General features: G+C 37.2%; 1 protein-coding gene across 1 annotated transcript in view; it reads left to right on the top strand.

Moving 5' to 3' along the window:
* The window catches only part of BAG1 (BAG cochaperone 1), a 42,355-nt gene that overhangs the window by 4,872 nt on the left and 20,969 nt on the right, over window positions 1-16,514 (top strand). The window contains exons 2-3 of the mRNA XM_058182234.1: window positions 6,304-6,429; window positions 7,291-7,373. Coding sequence (XP_058038217.1) covers window positions 6,304-6,429; window positions 7,291-7,373 — 209 coding nt within the window. The remainder of the gene's footprint in view (window positions 1-6,303; window positions 6,430-7,290; window positions 7,374-16,514) is intronic.

Consider the following 16,514-nt stretch of genomic DNA (forward strand, 5'->3'; position numbering starts at 1 on the left):
GACTGATGCAATTCATCTCTGCCAAGACTCCTTCAAAGCCACACTTTTCTTTTCTTTTAGGAGGATCTTATATTGTGCCTTCAACTGCTTAAATCTGAGTGTGATCCTCAGAAGGGTCATTTTTACTATTTCTGTCCTCCTTATATATCCTTTTTAGTTGCACACAATCTCTATCAAACCATTTTTTATTCTTTAAAACTGGCTTTTTGGAGTGAGCTAGAATTCTGTTAGTGAGAACTGATTTCAAATTTGAAATTAAAATTTCAAACTCCTCTAAGTATAGTCCTTCAAACTTATTTCTTAGTAGAGATGTAGGTAGTTCTATGGTTTCTGGAACTAACATCTATTTAGAAACTTCCTTTGCATTTTTCTTGGTCTATTTAATTTTTACCTCAGTATTTTGGTTCTGTAACCTGGGTAGGTAGATTGAGCCAGTCCTTAGAAATTTCTGGTGTAATGTAAGAGGATTAGTGAATTGTGATCGCTTTCCAGTCACTAGTCTACCTTCATCTTCTGTAAGAACTTCAGGAGGTCATATAATATTATCCAGTAATCAATTGTAGATTTTCTTTCTGCTCCCCAATACTTATAGTCTGCTGGGTAGTCACCCCATGTGAAACCGTTAAGGATACAAAGGTCTAAATGTATAGTCATCTGCCTTACACACAGACCTGCCCGGTTTGCCTTAGTATCTTTAAATTGTCTGGAATGCAGGGGTTCTGCTGGTACATTCTCATCGTAATGGATCTTAAATTGATTAAATAATGTTTGATTGTTTGGGCCCATCCTAGCGTTTAAGTCCCCCCACCAATAAGGGTATTTGTCAGGATAAAATCTTTTATGCCATTCCAAATCTTGCTGATCAAATTATTCTTATTAAGTGGAGGAATGTAGATATTAAAAAGCAAAATCTCCCTGTTTAAATAAGAGTAAGGTAGTCGCAAACCATTGCTTAAAAGATGGCATTGATACACATTTAAATTGCAGGGATGTATTTACTAATGTCAAGATACCCCTTTAACTCTCCCACCCACCTTACTTGAGACAGCTGGGAGAGAGTTACCCAATAACCATCTAACTATATCTCTGTGGAGGCCCAGGTTTCCTCTAAGAAAAGAATGTCAAATTGTGACATATAGTCAAAAAAAGTTGGTCTTTTGATGGGACAATCTAACCCGCTATATTCCAGGTTATAATGGAGAGGGGATCATCTTTTGCAGCTCATCAAGAAAATTGATTTATACAAAGGGAAGTTATAGGGTTGTAGCAATGACTTGAGATGCACAAAATTGGCCTTCTCTAAAAGGAGGGAAGCCCCCTCTAAATTCTGTGTAGACTCCTGGGAAAATTGTTCAAGGTAAGAGGATTTAGCATCTGGTAACAAGGCTTGCCATTCCGGTGCCTCTTCTCTAGGTGTAGAGCAGGGGGTTATTAGGGCTTGCTCCATTTGGCTTTGAGCTGATGAGAGTGATGTCCTCTCTTGATTTCTTGATGTGGTGCTGAAGGTATCATAGGATAATCCCATAAGGATGCTAACATCTCCTTCTCTACTGGGGCCTCTACTGGCCCTGTGTATCATGGTCCCATTCTTTTTTCCATTATCTCATATTCATACAAACCCTTGCCCCCTGGGAGAAAAGTAAGAGGCTCAATTATAGGGGAAACCAGATTAATAAGCAGTTCAGCTGTGTCGATTACGACCAATAAGGATTTCTTTAAATTTTCTAACTTGAATAGTATGTTATCTTGTTCTTTCCTTGGGAGAGTACCAAAAGCATTAATGAGACCAGTTTCTGTGGTGTTAAGTGCATCTTCACCAAACAAGGCTGGCTTACTCCCACTTTCTTCCTCTCTCTTTTCCAAGGTTGAGAATGGGGAAGAGACAGCAACCTTGGGAGCTCACATGTTAACAATTAGGGTTTAACCCTTTCCTCTGATGGGAAAGATTTGAAAGGAGGCTAGATGTGCCTTCATCTTAATAGTATGGTCAGCTGCTTGGAAGACAAAAGTATCCGCTTCCAATTTGGGGCTTCAGGAAGCTACTCCGCAACATGGAGATCAATCTGCCCCCATCTGACAGTGAAGAAGTTGGCTTAGGGAATTTAGTATAGAACTCTTGGTATTCCAGTATTCGTAATTAATTCTGTTATCAGAATTCTAAGCCGCAACCTGATGTGTTTGTAGTGAGCGATGTGATTGATGTAATTGTAGGTGAGATGTTTTACATCTTCCAATAAAACTTCCCTATTAATACCTTCTCCTCTTGTTGCCTTATCTGGAGAAGGACTGTTTTTCTGAGTGGGCTGCCACTTTTTAGCAGGCTCTTTTCTTGTTTCCTCTTCCTTATTCCGAGAATGGGATTTACACAAGTCTTCTATGTGGACTTTAGTGGGAATGCCTGTAGGCTGATGTTGTGCTTTTAGAAAAACAGCTATATCTTTTTTCAGTGTCTCTACATCATGGTGGATGGCTATTAGTTGTTCAAATATTGAAACAACTGTTTGCGCTGTGACAAGGCATTGCTTTGCCATAAACTCTGTTGTATTCTCCCACAGTAAGCTCTCCATACTCTGAATTAGTTTGTTCTTAACCTTTTAAGACTTTATCTCAGTCTCTATACTGGCTAGAGCTGGACTCCTTGTTTGTGAAAATAGCTGGCTGTCATTTTGTTCCCCTCCCCCCAGATCGGGAAAGTCTAATATCTGCTATTTTGTCAGATCTCTTTGCAGGTGCTGTTCTAACCTCTCCAGATTGTTGGAAATGGAGGGGGGATAATTTTACTTACAAATCTCTTGCCAGCAAAGTGCTCGCTGATTTTTGGTTGTTTTGCATTCTTCACTGATGGGAGAGATCCTGGGCTAGTGCCATGGCGCTGCTTTCTTTTCCCCATGCCTTATTAGTCCTCAGCAGACAAAACTTTGTCTGTGTTATGGTCTATGCTGTTATTGTCTCCGAAAAATATTATTTAAATAAAAAGGATCCAATGGGAATACTAAAAATTGATATAGTAAAATAAAACCAAGAGGAGCTGCTGCAAATACGCTCTCGCGGCAGCAGCAGCCCTGCGCCCTCCCCTTGTGAATTGTGAATCAACCTTGTGAATTCTCAAGCTTCCTCTTTCTACTATGTATTCAAGATGATCAGTGATTAATATTTATATGTATGTATATGTTAGGGTGTAGGTATATACATATGTATGTATATAGCGTATCCATATGTGTGTTATGTATGTGTATACTTTTGAGAGCAGGCAGCAGAATTTCATTTTTAATATGTGCCAGGGTGCCCACAGAAAAAAATGACAATAAAAGTTATCTTATTTTATGGGATTGAAATTTTAAGGAGCTTCAAACCAGCTGTTTTGGCAAAATTATGGCTATTGCAGTGTAGCCACATCTTCTGCAGCACCAACGTAGTCATTTGATTATGATTTCCAATACTCTCTGCTAACTTCCAACAAACAGTATATGGGGAAGCTTGCAGGGAATCTGAACCTACTCCCACTACTTTTTGTCTGCCTGTGGTCATTTGGTTTATTGGTTTAGGTAAGAAAATATCTCTGAAACAATGACCCAATGCATTCTTGCTTTTCTAACATGATATAATTTACAGAGCTCAAATTAAAATTAAATTAGAAATAAAAAATAAAAATGGAGTACTATAATACAAATTGAAACACTAATGATTAAATAGTAATCACTGTACTTTAATACTACTTTGCAAAAGTGTAAAAGAACATGATACTCAGTTGTAAAATAGAATAATACAAAACAAAATTTAAAATTAGATACATCTTTTTGTAGTGAGGTTGACTTATACATACCTTGTTTTGGTATCCATTTCTTACTAATAAGTCTTAAAAGTGATCTCGTCATTATGGTCTGCAAGAAAAATGAAATACAGAATTTCTGTAGTTTGTTTAGGATTGGGATTTAGAAGTAGAATAAATATAATTAATGGGACAAATGTTATAATAAAATTAACAGTAGAATCTATGTTAGCAACAGTTTCAGATGTTTCCAGATGAATGGGCTAAAGGTTCTCAGAAACTTCTGAAATTTTGGCATTTCTTTCCTTTCAGTTTGGTTCAGTATATTCTTTCTTATTTGCTTTAAGCTACAACAACTATAAGTATGCAATATTACTCAAATGAATTGTGGGATAACCAGTCAAACATATTTGCCAAGGAAATTTGTATTCAGACTATAAATACTCACATCCAGTGCATGCTCTTCAGAAAGGATACAAAATGAAATACTTTAAAAATGGCTATATTTTATCTCTAGTTTGGAAAAAACCCTAGTGAATACAAATGCTGAAAACAGCTGTTTTAACCTTAGAAATTTTCATGATCAGAATCTTTTCAATCAGAATAGAGCTGGAAAGGACCTTTGAGGTCTTCTAGTCCAGCTTCCTGCTCCAGCAGGAGAACCCTATACCATTTCAGACAAGTGACTATCCAGTCTTTTCCTAAAAACCATCAGTGATGAAGCACCCACAACTTCTGACAGCAAGCAGTTCCACTGGTTAATTGCTCCCACTGTTAAGTTTATCTTTAATTCTAGGTTGCTTCTTTCTTTGATTAGTTTCCATCCATTGTTTCTTGTCCTGCCCTCTAGTGCTTTGAAAAATAAATTGACCACCTTCTCTTTGTGGCAACCTCACAAATATTGGAATACTGCTGTCATGTCCCCCTTAGACCTTCTTTTCTCTAGACTAGTAAAATTCCAATTCCTGCAACTGTTCTTCATAGGTTTTTGTCTCCAGATCTTTAATCATCTTAGTTGCTCTTCTTTGCACTTTTTCCAAAGTCTCAACATTTTTTTTGTGTGTGTAATGTGACCAAGACTGAATGTAGAATTCCAGGTGTGGTCTTACTAAGACTTTATAAAGCGGTACTAATACTTCACGTGATTTTGATATTATGCCTCTGTTTATACAACCAAGGATTGTGTTAGATATTTTGGTTGCTCTCGCATACTGCTGGCTCATGTTTAAGTGATCATCTCTAGGACTTCAAGTCCCTCTTACAAAACTGTTTTTGAGCCAGTTTTCATCTAATCTGTACTTATACCTTTAGTTTTTCCTGTCTAAATATAAAACCTTGCTTTTCTCTACATTAAATTTCATTTTGTTAGATAGAGCCCATTGTTCAAGTTTGTCAAGATCTTTTTGGATCCTGGCGTTGCCTTCTGGGGTGTGGGCTATTCCTGCCAACTCAGTGTCATCTGCAAATTTGATGAGTTCCCCTTATATTTCCTCATCTAAGTCATTTATGAAGATATTGAAGAGTACTGGGCCTAAGATGGAACCTTGTGGTACCCCATTGCTTCCTTCCTTCCATGTAGATGTAGTACCATTAAGGACAATTCAAGTATGGTTGTCAGTTATTTGATCCTGGAAGGATCAGAGACTGTGAGTGTGGTGGTCTGTGGTAGATAAGAAGCCGTTGTAGATCTTCTACAAGTTAAATATAATAACATATTGTTAACAGAGAGTTTCGAAATTTAACTTCACTGTTGGATTACCTGTTAATTACCTTTTTTATACATAGATAGATAACAGGCCAATTGGTTGCAAATAGATTCGTAGATTTATAAATTGGGGACCTGTTTTGCAAGGGAGAGAGGGAAACATTGCTGTATACATCTACCAGTATTCAACTAGGAAGGACAAGATATGTGTTTTTGTCTTTTTTTAATGCACATTTTTTTCTAATAAGCTTTGGCTTATTAGTTCTGTTTTTCTAAAGTTTTTTGAAGTTTGTATTTTAATTTTCTGAATAAAATAAATTTTTTTGAAGAAAAGTAGTTTAGGTTTTTTTAAAACCTAAAACATATTTTAAAATATTAAAACCTCAGAAAAAAGCTACAGTATAATGATGAAAGATGACGAAGCGACAACCAATAATATTCAGATCAGACAGATCTGTTGTATGGACTTCATTGTCAAGGCCAAAAAATAATAATATTCAAAAGGTTTTTATTTAAAGCTGGAACAAAATTAAGGTTGAATCCATGGGGCTGACATTTGCATATAGTTTGATTTATACAGTAGGCTCCTATGTGTATATCAAATGACTGTCTTATCTGCATTAAATCAACTTTAATAGTAAAAATCCTTGAAATTTCTGCTGTTACCTAGTTTCTTAGATATTTCAGATTTAGAACTGTGCTTGGTCTGATCTTTGATAAGTCTAAAATCAGGGTAGGGTGTTTTTTTTTGGTGTTTTTTTTTAAGATTTTATATCTAGTTGTTTTCCCTGAATGTAATCTGAATATATTTTCATATTGTTTATCTTAGGAAGTGAAAAGCATAATCTTCAGGTTGCTTCTCAAGAAGATGGTCAACCAACAGTACATGATTTGGCTTTATTAACTGAGCAAGTAACTGGAGTTCCAGTTTCTTTTCAGAAACTGATATTTAAGGGTAAGTACAACTTCCATGTATATTCAGGCACAAGTCCTGTTAAATTCTATCAGGATTACTCCCAGATATAGAAATGTAAGTAAGGTGCTTGATATATTCAGTATTGAATATTCTACTTAGTTGGAAGATTGTGATAGTTAAAATAATTTCATATTTTATTCATCTGTGGATTGATTTTAAAATAATATAAATTTTATTGTTATTGAGGAAAATGTATAAGAATTTTTTACATAGAATTTTTTTCATAATATAAACTTTTTTATTTAACAGTAGTTGAAAAATAAAGATGATGTACATTAACAAAAATATCTGTAATATCCAAGAATGATGAAACCATTCCAAATTATTTTACTTGCTTTCTGTTTTTAATAATATTAAAGAAAATTAAAATTTAAACTATTTTTTAAATTTGAAATAAAATTGAAACGTTAAAATAATTTCTAACTTGATGGATTGAAAAGAATTTAATACAAAAATTATTTTGGTTTAAAAATATTGTGGGAGAAGATTTTTATAAAATATTTCATTCCTATAATGATACTTTATGCGTTTTTGGAGGTCTGCTTTTGTTTAAAGCAGACTTGTTCTGAATTCAGCATGCCTCCAAAATGCCACCTCTTTCCTGCCCCAGTCCCCAAAGCAGTAGTCTTGCATTTGGGATAGGAGGTTAATAATTTTATTGAAAACAGGTTGCACTTAGGTTTTTATAGACATATACTGTACCTACAAAGTGTAATATATATTTTAAGATAAAATTGTTTCATACATCATATTTTGAATACATTTAAAACTTTATTTTTGTTTTTGTTTGTTGAATTTCCCAAAATAAATTTGAGGTTTTGATTATTCTTTTTCTATTAGGAAAGTCATTGAAAGAAATGGAACAACCATTGTCAACACTTGGAGTGAAAAATGGTTGTAAAGTTATGCTGATTGGGAAAAGGGTAACTGTTTTTATGAAGTCTATATAGAATTTTGCAAATCAATGACATTGGTGAATATCCCTTACATAATAAATGTAGAATTGCTTTGTTTTCTAGTCTAACTGTAATTTTATACAGTTTTATAATTTTATACAGTTTTATATCCTCAAGGAACTAAGAGAACAATAAGAAAATTTAATTCTAGAATTATTGTTCTTGTTCTATTTAACCCCAAAAGCTTGTACAACTACCACCAAACAATTTTGGTTTGGTTATAGCAGTATAATTGGACTCACATATTGTTCAAAGTTGTGGTTTCTTCTTGCCCTGTGTTGTTGAATAAACCAGAGTGGCATGATTCACATTATATAGGAAGCATAAACCTAATAAATCATGTTAATAACAATGTATTGATGAAACATGAAAGAGTTCATTTAATAGAAAGTTGTTTTATAGTATACAAAAGGCAATAAATAATCAAGTTACAGCATTTAGGAAGGCTTACAAAATGAAGAGTGTAGTACTATCACTACTACTGTCACTACTAGTAGTAGCAAGCTTATAGGGCCTGGTCCTCACTGTGACATTCCATTGATGTGGGGGTAAGGAATGCATCAGCCTCTCATCATTCTCTGACTGGATGACAAATTATTTCTTGTGCTCCTGCCCTAGATCTAGTCAAGCTGCTTTCCTACATTAGTAGGGAGTTGGTAGTTACTGTATTGTTGTATTTGAAGTTGATAACAACTTTCTGTATATTTCTGCTATTTAATAAATTAATGTTTAATAGCATAATATAGTACTCTTTATATTTGTCTCACTTTATGAAAGAGCTTCAGTATTACAGTCCTTGAGCTAATGAGGTAGTTCATATTTTGCCCTTAATATAAACTGAATTTGAACTATCTAGCCCGCACCAATTAAAAATTAATTAATTAAAAATAAATTAAAACAATTAAATTTAAAATTAAAGATTAAATTAAAATTTAATTAAAATTAAATTAATTTTAATTAAAAGTTTTTTATTAAATTAAAATTAAATTAATCAAACAAAAGTTTGTAAGAAATTATTTACACAGAAAAATACCTTAAAATGTACTAATTTTCATGCAGTACTGATTTAGAAATTTCAGTTTTATGAACAGAACACTTTTAATCCAGAGACTTCTTCAGTGGTACAGTTTATTCACTATTGATAGTCCTCAATTTATGACCACAATTATGACCGGAGTTTTTCCATTGCTAAGCAGGACAGTTATTTTTGCTTTTATATATAATTTTATTAAATGTATCAAAAATAACATACACATTAAAAAGAAAATAGAGGAGAAAGATGAAAAGGGGTGGGGAATGAACTGTAGCATAAAGAGGGAAAAGGAAAAAAGTGTTACTGCCAACTTTTATTAAGCGGTACTTATACTTCATGTGGTTTTAATTCTATGCCTCTGATTCTACAATCAAGGATTGTATTAGATTTTTTTAGCAGCTGCCACATACTGGTGGTTCATGTTCAAGTGATTGTCCACTAGGACTCCAAAGTCTTTCTAAAAGTTACTGTTTTGAATAGAATAGAATTCTTTATTGGCCAAGTGTGATTGGACACACAAGGAATTTGTCTTTGGTGCATATGCTTTCAATGTACAAGATACATTCATCAAGAATCATAGATTCAATACTTAATGATAGTCATAGGGTACAAATAAGCAATCAAATCATACTAGGAAATTATCAATATAAATTGTAAGGCTACAAGCAACAAAGTTACAGTCATGCAGTCATAAGTGGGAGGAGATGGATGATAGGAATGATGAGAAGACTAATAGTAATAGTAATGCAGATTTAGTTAATAGTTTGACAGTGTTGAAGGAATTATTTATTTAGCAGAGTGATGGCATTTGGGAAAAAACTCTTCTTGTATCTAGTTGTTTTAACGTACAGTGCTCTTTAGCATCATTTTAAGGGTAGGAGTTGAAACAATTTATGTCCAGGATGTGAGGGGTCTGTAAGTATTTTCACAGCCCTCTTTTTGATTTGTGCAGTATACAGGTCCTCAATGGAAAGCAGGTTGGTAGCAATGTTTTTTTCTGCATTTCTAATTATCCTCTGAAGTCTGTGTCTGTCTTGTCAGGTTGCAGAACCAAACTAGACAGTTATAGAGGTGCAGATGACAGACTCAATAATTCCTCTGTAGAACTGGATCAGCAGCTCCTTGGGCAGTTTGAGCTTCCTGAGCTGGCACAGAAAGAACATTCTTTGTTGTGCTTTTTCAGTGACGTTTTTGATGTTAGGTGTCCATTTTAGGTCTTGAGATATGATAGAACCTAGACATTTGAAGGTCTCTACTGTTGATACTGTGTTGTCTAATATTGTAAGAAGTGGTAGTATGGAAAGATTTCTCCTAAAGTCTACCACCATTTCTACGGTTTTGAGTGTGTTCAGTTCCAGATTGTTCCAGTCGCACGCGAGGCTAGTTGTTCAACCTCCCGTCTGTATGTGGATTCATCGTTATCTCAAATGAGACCAATAACTGTTGTATCATCTGCAAATTTCAGTAGTTTAACAGATGGATTGTTTGAGATGGAATCATCTATATATATAAAAGCAAAAACCACTCACACGATAATCACGAAATCTGCAGAACCATAAAGCTTACAAACTTGAAATTTGCCGCGTATGGTTCCTCTTGGCTTCTAGGTGCTCACTAAAAAAGGATTTTTCTAAATGACCATCAGGGCATTAGTATTTCCTATGTTATTATTAACACGATCTGATGCTAAGGAGTTCTATTCCCGCTCCCCACCTGAAAAGAAATTTGCTCCGAATGCAAAACACAAGCAGAGAAGAGGAGTTTCACTTTCAGTTTTACTTTCACAGCAGCTTTAATACAGAACACTTGAGCTAAGCCACGACGAGGCTCCTTCCTGTCTCCTTCTTGCTCACACAGCAAATACTCTTTCACTTTCCAAACAGCCCTCTGATGCTAAGGAGTTCTACTCCCCCTTCCCATCTGAAAATAAATCTGTTCCATGCTCTGATGCTAAGATATTTTACTCCCCCTCCCCACCTGAAAAGAAATTTGCTCCGAATGCAAAACACAAGCAGAGAAGAGGAGTTTCACTTTCAGTTTTACTTTCACAGCAGCTTTAATACAGAACACTTGAGCTAAGCCACGACGAGGCTCCTTCCTGTCTCCTTCTTGCTCACACAGCAAATACTCTTTCACTTTCCAAACAGCCCTCTGATGCTAAGGAGTTCTACTCCCCCTTCCCATCTGAAAATAAATCTGTTCCATGCTCTGATGCTAAGATATTTTACTCCCCCTCCCCACCTAAAAAGAAATCTGTTCCAAATGCAAAAGACAAGCAGAGGAGAGGAGTGTCACTTTCAGTTTTATTTTCACAGCAGCAACCAGGGGATAGGATAGGTGAGACTTCTGTGAGGCAAGCCTGAGGGAGGGAAGGGATAGGATAGGAGATGTTTCTGTGGGGCAAGGCTGAGGGAGAGAAGGGGGATGGGATAGGGTTCTGTGGGGCAAGGCTGAGGGAGAGAAGGGGAGAGGAGAGGCCAATCATAACTACTCATTAATTTTCAAGATGTATATCAATTTATTAAGCCCGATCACATAGTTTCGTAGCGAAGTATGGGTATTCAGCTAGTTGATATATAGAAGAGAAGAGAAGTGGAAAGAGCACACATCCTTGGGGGGGGGGGGCTGTGCTAATTGTATAGGTGTCTGATGTGATTCTGCTTAGCTTCACCTGCTGCTTCCTGTCTGTTAGGAAGCTTATGATTCATTTACAGCTGTGTTCAGGTACCACTAGCTGATTTAGTTTAGTTAGAAGAATGTCCAGAATGATGGTATTGAATGCTGAACTAAAAAGAGGACCCTAGTGTAGGTCTTTGGAGAGTCAAGATGTTGCAGGATGTAGTGCAGCTCCATATTAACAGCATCATCTGTCGATCTATTTGCTCAGTATGCAAATTGCAGGGGGTCTAACAGTAGATCTGTGATGGTTTTCAGGTGGGACATCACTAGTCTTTCAAAGGTTTTCATAAGTAGAGATGTTAGAACAACTGATCTATAGTCATTCAGTTCCTTGATGGACAATTTCTTCAGCACTGGAATGATAGTGGAGCATTTGAAGCAAGAAGAAACATAGCACATCTCTAATGATTTATTGACGATTCAGGTGAAGATGGGGGCCAATTGGTCAGCACAGACTTTTAAGCAAGAAGGAGGTATCTTGTAGGGCATGGTGCTTTTCCTGGCTTTTTTCTGTGAAAAAGATCTTGCACTTCCTTTTCTGTGATCACCAGGGGTTGTGAGCCTAATGGAATGGGGTCAGTTCAGTGGTGGTTTGCTACCAGTTTCACCGGTTTGGAGGACCGGTAGCGGTAATTTGAGCTGATTCGGCGAACCATTAGTAATTGCTGGTTGGCCATTCCCCTGAACCGGTCCCTGCTCACTCGCCGCAGCTGCCCAACGCTTGCTCGCCTCATCCCCCTCCACCCAGTCACTCCTCACTTATACTGTGTGGGTCCTCGCTTGCAGCTTGCCTGCCTGAAGCACTGCGTCCCAACTGAGCAGCCCTGATCTGCCTGCCAGGTAAGCCTGTGAGTTGCGGCCTACCTAGCTGCCCATGTTCCCCCCCCCCGTCCCAGCCTGTCTCCCCTACTCCCTTCCCCGCAGCCTGTAGCCCTACCATTCTTGCCTGCCTTCCACATGGCCTTCCCAGTGTCCTCGAGACCAGCTTGTGAAGACAGGCAAGCCAGCCTGGCCACGGGGACCACCAAAAGGCAGGCAAGCATGGCAGGGCTGCAGGGAAGGAGCTAGCAGGCTTCTCCCTTCCCCAAAGCCCTGCCATGCTTGCCTGCCTTCCATACTGCCTTACTGGTGGCCAGCTTGTGAAGTCAGGCATGCGGAAGGCCACATGGAAGGCAGGCAAGCATGACTGGGCTTGGGGGGAATAAAATGGTTTACAGTTGATAAGTAAAGACTTTACATTTTCATTACAGAATTTATACATTATAGTTATATCCTGAGACCAGCTATTGTTGATATATAAACATATAAAGTATATAAAACTTGGGAGGCACCGGTCTACCTTCTTTAAAAATAGAGGCCCCGGTCTACCAATTGCCTTTTACTGAGAAGCCCCAGTTTACCAATTGCCTTTTACTGAGAGGCCCCGGTCTACCAAGTGCCTTTTACTGAGAGGCCCTGGTCTACCAAGTGCCTTTTTTTGGCAGGCACCAGTCTACCTTCTTTAAAAATAGAGGCACTGGTCTACTAGCTGCCTACAGCGCTGATCAGCTGTAGTGCGGCCCTTTGAAGTGCCACAGCAATCATTTAAGACCGTTTGCAGCTATATCACCACTGAGAGCTTCAGGGACAGAGAAGAGGAACAGCGAGGCATGGGCATTGGGGGAAGGGACAGGGATTTTTGCTACCGGTTCTCTGAACTACCTGCCCCAATCGCTACCGGATTGCACGATCCGGTCCGAACCGGGAGCATTTCACCCCTGGTTGTCATCGATTTCCTCATTTAGCCAAATCAATGAAGCAGAGAGCTGCTGAGCTGTAAAAATCAAAATTGCATCTGTTTAAAAGGAGTATTTCATCCATCTTATTAGCAAGTGAACGTAAATTAGTCAAAAGGATTGAAAGGAGAGGGGTTCCCCTTCCCCATTTCTTAGTCTATTCAAAATTTCCACTCTTTTACCTTAGTTGTCTCCTACATTTCCTTTTGGTGATCCATAGTTCTGGGGAACTTGCTTCTTCCTATGTTAGAATCTCCTCTGCATTTGTAAAGACAGGAGTGGGGGTGAGGTTACAGAAAGCTGCTCCTTAAAGGAACATTGCTTAATTCTTAGCAGATGGTTTCATAAATATGAAGCAGGTTTTGCCTAAGCTGTACTTTTACTTTTGATTTTTCCTGCCTAGGTATAAAACCTTGCTTTTTTCTACATTAAATTTCATTTTGTTGGATAAGGCCATTGTTCCAGTCTGTTAAGATCTTTTTGGATCCTGGTGTTGTCTTCTTGAGTATGGGTATTCCTGTCAGTTTAGTGACATCTGCAAATTTTATGAGTTCCCCTTATACTCCCTCATCTAAGTCATTTATGAAAATGTTGAAGACTACTGGGTCTAAGATAGAACCTTGTGGTCCCCAGCTTCTTACTTTCTGCCATGTAGTTGTAGTACTATTCTGAACTATTTGTTGAGTACAGTTTGTCAGCCAATTACAAATCCATATAGTGGCAAAACTGTCTATCCCACATTTTTCTAGCTTACCGAGAAGTAGGTTGTGGTCTACTTTGTCAAATGCCTTGCTGAAGTCTAAATATACTATGTCCACAGTATTTTGCTGGTCTACTAATTTGGTCACTTTTTCAAAGAAGGAAATAAGATTGATCTGGCATTGTCTGTTTTTATCAAACTGTGGTGGCTACTAATTGTAACGTTATTTGTTTCTAGATATTCTCAGATCGGTTATTTTTTCTAGTATCTTCCCAGATACTGATACTGATCTTCCCAGATACTAGGCTGATTGGTCTGTAATTTCCTGGTTTTTTCCTCTGTTTGAAGAACCATATCAGCTCTTTTCCAATCCTCAGGTAGTTTCCCAGGTGCTCCAGGATTTTTGAAAGATATGGTACACTGGTTCTGAGATAACATCTGCCAGCTCCTTCAGAGTTCTGGGATGTAATCCATGAGGTCTTGATGATTGTCTTGGCTCTCTCTTGTGGTCAGATATCCCATTACAGTCAAACAGCTTTAATTCTGATATTAATTCCTGTCCAATCATAAATTCTTCACAACAAACCTCTTAAAATCACTCGTTATAAAGTCTTTATTCAAAAACTTCAGGCAATCTGGCAAAGTCAATGTAAAAGGAATAGATTCCTCAGAAAAGTTTAAGTCATTATGTTTCATATTTCCTGTCTGCCATTTTAAAATCATGGAGCTTCCATAATGATGCAATTTGAAAAAAAATTTCAGGCCACAACTGAAAAATGTTCCCTTTAAAGTAGAAAAAATGAACTAAGAGACAGAAGATACATTTTATTGTCCATTTAAAAATAATTAAAAATCTCTGATTCTTCCATGGTGATTTTGCTTCTTGGTTGCCTGCCCCTAGCTCAGTGCTTCTCAAATAATGGGGCGGGCCCCCCGGGGGGGGGCGCGAGGCTCCGTAAAGGGGGGCGCATTTGACCTCGGCAAACACTGTCATAACAAGCTAAGCCCCGTGTTTACAGTCGTGCGGGGGGCGCGAAAGATGTTTTCTTCTTCCTAGGGGGGCATGACAGAAAATAATTGAGAAGCACTGCCCTAGCTGAAGCCTAACCCAGCATCTCCAAAGTTTTCCACAGGAATCCAGACACCCAGAGGATTGAGACAGGGAAGTTTCTTCTTCAGTTGCCTAGTGCCCATATTTTGATCATGTGCCTCTCGGGCTACTTCAACTATTGTTAGTTTGAGGACCAGTTATAAGTCACTTTTTAGTGTTGTTGTGACTTCAAATAGTCACTTAACAAATGGTTTAGGATAACCAGTAATTGCATCCAGTTTGCTTAGTAAAATTGTCTTAATCTTACTAGTTCTTTTAAAAATATCTTCTTTTCATTGGTTTATTATTTTTTAAAACTTTTACCAGAATTTTTCCAAAGAATCTTTACAGCTTTAAAACAGAATGATTTTTTCCTGCTGGGTTATAAGTGATAGGAATGGAGTCTAAAACCTTGGGCATCTTTTCTTTATTATGTCTAGCCATATCACAGCAATTTGATGGAAGCAAATATTACTCTCATACCGAAAGATGATTCAGATTTAATGCAGTTAAATAATTATAGGCCAATATCCTTATTGAATGCGGACTATAAAATAAATGTTTCAATAATAGCAGATAGATTAAAAAGGTTTTTGAATGTATTTATATATGTAGATGAGAATGGAGTTTTGTCAAAGAGGCAGATTAAAAACAATATGAGAATGATTTTGAACACATTGGATTATTATGAAATACATCCTGGAAAACAAATAGTGTTGATCTTTCTAGACACACAGAAAGCATTTGATAATGTTAATTGGCAGTTTATCTATTTTTATATCAAAATTCTCTGTTATGTCCTCATTTACCATCACCTTAGCTTATTGTTTGTGGTATATTTCTTTGATCATATTAATAAATTTCTCCCTAAAATTCATGAATTTTAATTGTAATAACATAAACTGCCAATTAACATCATCAAATGTTTTCTGTGCACCTAAAAAGATCTAGAAATTGATACAAGTTTAAGGCACTCCCTCTCGCTTATCCTCATAGAATAAAATCTTATTCTTCTCTGGAATGTCTATCAAGTTTCTTTTTCTCAAATAATTGTCAACCTTTTAGTATCCATGAAGAAAAAATCCTAAACTTGTCCTCTTGAGAGTTGTGTATTTATTTGGAACTCTTGTTTCAGTTGTGCTGAGAGAATTGGATTTAATCTATCATCATAATATAAATTGGTGCTATATTTGTATTCCATGGTTAATGTAAATTAAGTCCTTTACATTGTCAGTTTTTTGTGAAATTGCCTCAGTGCTTTGATATGTGATTTTATACATGATTGCATCTCTTGCTCTTCTTTTGTATCATCTATAACATTCATATCCTCCTTTATAACATCCTTAGAACATAATTGATCTATATCAGGGGTTGGCAACCTTAACCACTCAAAGAGCCACTTGGACCTGTTTCCTACAGAAAAAAAACACACTGGAAACCATAGACCCTGGGTGGGCTTGGCCAACTCAATGTCACTCACTCCCACCCAGTCACATGACCATGTAGCCATGCCAGAGGTGGGTTTCAATAGGTTCTGATCAGTTCTGGAGAACCGGTAGCAGAAATTTTGAGTAGTTCGGAGAACCAGTAGTAAAAATTTTGACTGGCTCCGCCCCATCTATTCTCTGCCTCCCAAGTCCCAGCTGATAGGAAGGAAATGGAGATTTTGCAGTAATCTTCCCCTAGATTGGGGAGGGAATGGAGATTTTACAGTATCCTTCCCCTGGAGTGGGAAGGGAATGGAGATTTTACAGTATCTTTCCCCCGCCATGCCCACCAAGCTGTGCCACGCCCACCAAGCCACATCCATGGAACCGGTAGTAAAAAATTT

The sequence above is a fragment of the Ahaetulla prasina genome, chromosome 4, assembly GCF_028640845.1.
Source record: "Ahaetulla prasina isolate Xishuangbanna chromosome 4, ASM2864084v1, whole genome shotgun sequence".
Classification (NCBI taxonomy): domain Eukaryota; kingdom Metazoa; phylum Chordata; class Lepidosauria; order Squamata; family Colubridae; genus Ahaetulla; species Ahaetulla prasina.